Below are 6,059 nucleotides of genomic sequence, written 5' to 3' on the forward strand. Positions count from 1 at the left end.
TGCTTAGATGCTCAAACCTTTATTTCTTCAGTTATTGTAGATTTCACACAGGACAAAAGAATGATGACATCATTTTAATAAAGGATCAGCTGGACATTGGTGTAAAACAGTGATGGGCAAACTACGGTCTGCAGGCTAGATGCGGTCCCCTGAAATGTTCCATGTGACAGCAAGACATTATTTCTAATCTGATGAATACAATGAGTAGGATACAATACAATGAAACTTTGAAAAAGTTGCCTTAGAAACAGACTGAAAGATGAGCATTTCCTTTCCTTTAGCCCCCTCTTTAAAAAGTTTGCCCATCACTGGTGTAAAAGATTCAATGAGTTCACAAAATATGGCAATTGTAAAAAGGTGATTGAACAAAAAAAATTAAAATGTCACTGGTAAACTTTTAGAGAGCAATTCAAACAGAGTAGTAGAAGCAGAAGGAAGGCTTTGAAAGTAAATAGTTAGGAGTGGTCTTGACTGTGATTACGTGCAGTGTTGGCGGCTGCAGCGGCTTTGAGTCTTCTGGAAGCCGCCTGGAAGCGACAGACAATGAGCGTGGCCTTGGCCCTCGTCTCGTATATGGCCCAGATATGGACCCCACCAGCCAAGATATCAACCTGAATTCTCCTAACAAAGGTCTGCTATCAGATTCAATGACAGATGTACCTGTGGATACAGGAACTACTAGGACCACCATTCCTGAGGGTATGACAGAGGCAGAGGAAGAAGAGCTCAGATCTGAACTCACTAAGGTGGAAGAAGAGATTGCGATATTACGACAGGTTCTGGCTGCCAAAGAGAGACATTGTGGTGAGCTGAAGAGGAAGCTAGGCCTAACTCCCTTGGATGGACTGAAGCAAAATCTTACAAACAGTTGGCATGATGTTCAGGTCTCCAATGCCTATGTGAAAACATCTGAGAAAGTTGGAGAGTGGAATGAGAAAGTGACACAGTCTGACCTTTATAAGAAGACTCAGGAAACTCTCTCCCAAGCAGGACAGAAGACTTCAGCTGCCCTGTCCAATGTGGGCTCTGCTATCAGCAGGAAATTTGGAGATATGAGGAACTCTGCGACTTTCAAGTCTTTTGAAGATTGAGTTGGGACCATAAAGTTCAAAGTCATTGGTGGCAGAGAGAATGACAGTGACAACCTTCCTTCACCAACAGGAAGCAGTGATAAACCTCTGCAGGATCATGCTCCTTTCTAGACAACTTTAAGAATCCTCTCAACTCGTCATGAGCAACTCTGCAGGAAAAAACAAAACAATATAATGATAATTCAAACCAGGAAATGGACAGAGTCCAGTTTTGAGAATTCATATCCATACATACAAAGACACTTGCTGCTGGATTTGAGTAAAATAGAGGACAAAAGAATTTTTATACACAGATATTTTACACTAAAGTTTATAGATAAAATGTATCACTGTGCTAATCTTTCTGGGAGGTACACTTAAATGGGCATAATTTCCTCATTGAGTATAGAAAGTGTCTTTTGAGTCAAAGGTGTGAGCTCCCATTTGGAAAACACTACATAGCTTAGCTGAATGTCCAAAAAGATTTCTGTTTGAGAATGGAAAGAAGTATAATTATGGAACAAATTCTTTGAAAATTTTGCTTCTTTTTTCTCTTCCCTCAAATTCTGAAAGCTCCTATAAGTAACCTAAAAGATTCTAACTAGCTCAACTATTTTTCCCAAAAATATGATTGTCAGGATATAAAACTGTCCATTTTCCTGAGCCCCCCAGAAAGGAGATTCTAATTAGCAGCTGCCTGGTTGTTACACAAATGCTCAAGCTTTAACAAAACAAAAATCTTTATTTTTTAAATACAGTGGACTTTTCAAAAATCAAAACAAAGCAAAGCAGCATTAGCCTCATGTTAGATAAATATTATCTTGGAATTCTGAAGCCAAAATGCAAGCCTTACATCATCTTATGCTTTACTCATTTATAATCTTTTTATATAAAGAAATTGAGTTCTAAAAAAAAAAAGTAAGTAGTTAGAAAGTAGATGAATCAAGCATAGATTATATTTTTAATTTAGCAGTGAAAAATCATACATTTGTATGTACATACACATGCATGCATATACATATACATATGCACATATACATAGGTGCATATATATGTAGATATATGTATTTATGAATATGTGTATATAACTTTATACATATAGGTATTTATATATGCATGATTTACATATATGGGTAATTTGTAGATAGATACATAGATACATAGATACATAGATAGATAATGGTAATGGTATTTGTAATGGAGAAACAAGCCCCTAATATATTTTCTGGTCACAAGGAAGAACTGATTGATTGTAAATAATAATTATCATGATAGCAATTATTATCTTATGTACATTTTTATTTCAGTTGTTTTTCAGTCATGTCTGACTAAATGTTGTTTTTTAGTCATATCTGACCTCTCTGGGGTTTTCTTGGCAATGATATTGGAGTACATTGACATTTCCCTTCTTCAGCTAATTTTACATATGAGGAAACTGAGGCAAACCCAGGTTAAGTTATTTGCCAAATGCCACACAACTTAAGTGTATGAGGCCAGATTAGAATTCAAGAAGATGAGTCTTCCATTTTCCAGACAGCATTCTGTCCTCTGTGTGACCTATCTGACTTTTAATATATTTTTATGATTCTCATAGATAATTTATATTAATAAATAATAATAATAATAATAAAATAAATAACTATCTCTCAGTTAATATCAAATTGTTGGCGATAAGGAAGAATGAGAATAATTAAGAAAATAATGTTTAGGATGGGAAAGGAGGAAATAAGGTCAAAAATGAAAGTAAAGAGATTGACAAAGATAAGTCAAACTGAAATGCCAATGAATATAGAAATATAAGGAAAATGTATTATTAAATTAAATTTAAAAAATAATAAGCAGTAGGAGAAAAGACAACATTTTTTAATAAAACACATATACAATGATTGTAAAAAGAGATGATTTTATAATTTCATGAGCATTTGGATTCTCTGATTTCTAATACATATTTATGGGGAAGATTATGATGATAAAGATGATGATGATGATGAAGTTCTGATAAAGCATAATACTTAATGACCACAGTTCATAGGAATTATATTCAAATAAAAATGAAATAAGAATTCCTCTTAATCAATACTGATTAGAGAAATGCAAATTAAAACAATTCCAATGTGTCATGATATACCTATCAGAAATGACAAATGTTATGCTGAAAGAGCTATGAAACTACCTATATTCTTTGACCCACCATTACTACTACTAACTCTATCCCAAAGAGAATAAAGAATAATAAATAAAGACCTATGTGTACAAATTATGTTTATAGCATTTCTTTTTATGGTACAAAGAACTGGAAATTGAGGGGATGGGGATGTCCATCAGTTGAGAAATGGCAGAATAAGTTGTGGCATATGATTTTTATGCAGTAATACTTTGCTCTAAGCGGTGATAAGAGAGTGATAAAAACAACAAAATAGCAACACTTAGAGGATTAATTCAAAGTGAAATGAGAACACCAGAAGATCATTACACACAATAATAACAATCTTGTCACTGTGATCAACTGTGAAAGATATAGATTCTCTTATAAATTTAACCATCCAAGGTAATTCCAATGGAGTCCTGATGGAAAAAAAATGCTATCCATATACAGAGATAGAACCGAGGAACTTTTGAGAGCAACTAGATGTAAAATTTAGAAAATTATTTGTATTTAATTTTCTTCTCACACTGTCTCTCTCATGATTAGTTCATATATTATCACTTTAGCCCTTTTCATCCTCTTGTTTTAGCAATTACCAAAACATGGTGATTCGTTTTTTGCCTGAAATTATAATTTTTTTTCAAACAGGGGTTATTAATAGTGCACCTGACAATACTCAACTCCTTTGCAAGGTTGCTCTCAGCTTAGTTTTAAATTGATGTTTGATTTCATGAGGTCATATAACATCACACTAACGAAAGTGGCATCAAATGGAGGAGTAAAATATACCCTAAAGTTGAGAATTTACTAGGTTTAGATTCAGCTTTCTACTTTCTGGGGAAATGCACTTATTTTGATGTAGGGTCCATCATAAATGAAGGCTGCCACAACAGTGGAGATGGATAGCTTGATAAGGGAATAAGGCTTTGAGTCCAGTTATTCATCTCTCTTGCCCCTTTATGCTTTGTGACTTTTTAAGGGTGTGACAATACATCAATAACCCTAGCTTCAGAATTTTAGGTAAGTGCAGCATCATGCAATGAGAAGAGCCAGAGGAATTGTGTGACCTTGGACAAATTGATTAATCTCATTGGGCTTCAATCTTGTCATCTACAAAATGAGCTAGAAGACCCCTAAGGTCCCTTTCAGCTCTAAATCTTTGATCATGTGATTTTTACTACCAAAGGTGTTCTTGAAGCAAAAAAAACTGTAATGGCCAATGGCTACTTTATGATGGTCTGTGATTTGAAAATATTTTATGATAATACAATTTTGCAAAGACTCTTGTGATATCTTATGATTTTTCAAAACATCTGTATATTGGCTTTTAAAATATAGATGGTGAAGCAGGATGGTGTACTATACTGGTGTTTAACTCAAATAGAAACATATCCCTTAGAACCACATATTGACAAAGAAAATAACAAATTAAAGTTATGTTTCTCATATTTTTATTTATTTTATTAAAATATTTCCCAATTACATTTTTAATCTGAGTGGTAATTCACTCAAGAATATTGCTAGACAATGAAGAAACAGTTATCACTTTTTGCAGATGATAGGATGGTATACCTAGGGAAACCTAGAGAAATAACCAAAAACTAAAAGAGATAATTAACAACTTTAATGAAGTCACAGTACACAAAAGAAATCCACTTAAATCATCAGTACATCTATTTACTTACCAACAAAGTCCAATGGCAAGGGATAGAAAAAGACATTCCATTCAAAATAACTCTAGACAATATATAATATATGGAGGTATAGATACCAAAACAAACTCAGCAATTCTATGAACAAAATTACAAAACACTCTTCACATAAATAAATCAAATCTAAACAAATAAAAAATTGCTAATGGATAGGCTAAGCCAATATAATAAAAATAATCATTCTACCTAAATTAATTTACCCATTCAGTGCCATACCAATCAAACTAGCCACAAATTATTTCAGAGAGCTAGAACAAATAGCAACAAAATTCATGTAGAAGAACAAAAGGTCAACAATGTCAAGGAAATTGATGAAAAAAAATTGAAGGAATGAGGCCTCACTGTACCAGTTTTCAAACTATATTATAAAGGGATAATCATCCAAACAATCTGGGACTGGTTAAGAAATAGAGTAGGGAATCAACTGAATAGATTAAAGAATCAATGCATGCCAGTTAATGTCCATCATGACTTGAAGTTCAATAAACCCAAGATTCTAGCTTTTGTTGAAAAAAAATCACCATTTGACAAAAATTGCTTAGAAAATTGGAAAATAGTATGGCGGAAACTAGGCATGGATCATCATCTCACATCATGTACCAGGATAATGTCCAAATGGTTCTAGAAATTAAGAGTGACATTATAAACAAATTAAGGGAACATGGAAAGACTTATGGATAAGGGAAGATTTTATGGTCAAATAAGTTATAGAGACCATTATAAAAATGGAAATGAATAATTTTGATTACATTAATTTTTTAAAAAAGATTTTGTACAAATAAAACCAAGGTAACCAAAATGAGTAGGGAAACAAAAATTTTGGAAACTAATTAAGGCAAATGTCTCTGAAAAAACCTTATTTTTCAAATATATTAAGATATGAGTCAAATCTACAAGAATATAAAGCATTCCCCATTTTACAAATGGTGAAAGGATATGAATAGGTAATTCTCAGAGGAAGAAATTAAAACTATGCATAATCACAAAAAAATTCTCCAAATCAATACTGATTAGAGAAATGCAAATAAAAAAACAAATTCTGAGATACTATTTCACACCTATCAGATTTGCTAACAAGCCAAAAGAAAAATGACAAATGTCAAATGGGATGTGGGAAAATTGGGAAATTAA

General features: G+C 32.9%; 1 protein-coding gene across 2 annotated transcripts; it reads left to right on the forward strand.

Annotated features, from left to right (window-relative positions):
- Positions 1–584: 584 nt before the first annotated feature.
- LOC123245398 (tumor protein D54-like) lies at positions 585–1,091 on the forward strand. 2 transcript variants are annotated; one of them, XM_044674263.1, is made up of 2 exons: positions 585–899; positions 948–1,091. In XM_044674263.1, exons 1-2 carry the CDS (start codon positions 585–587, stop codon positions 1,089–1,091), a joined length of 459 nt encoding a protein of 152 aa, XP_044530198.1. The 2 variants fall into 2 exon arrangements, with proteins under 2 accessions (XP_044530198.1, XP_044530197.1); XM_044674262.1 differs by having other exon boundaries at positions 585–1,091.
- The last annotated feature ends 4,968 nt before the right edge of the window (positions 1,092–6,059 follow it).

The sequence above is a fragment of the Gracilinanus agilis genome, chromosome 4 (genome assembly GCF_016433145.1).
Source record: "Gracilinanus agilis isolate LMUSP501 chromosome 4, AgileGrace, whole genome shotgun sequence".
NCBI lineage: Eukaryota > Metazoa > Chordata > Mammalia > Didelphimorphia > Didelphidae > Gracilinanus > Gracilinanus agilis.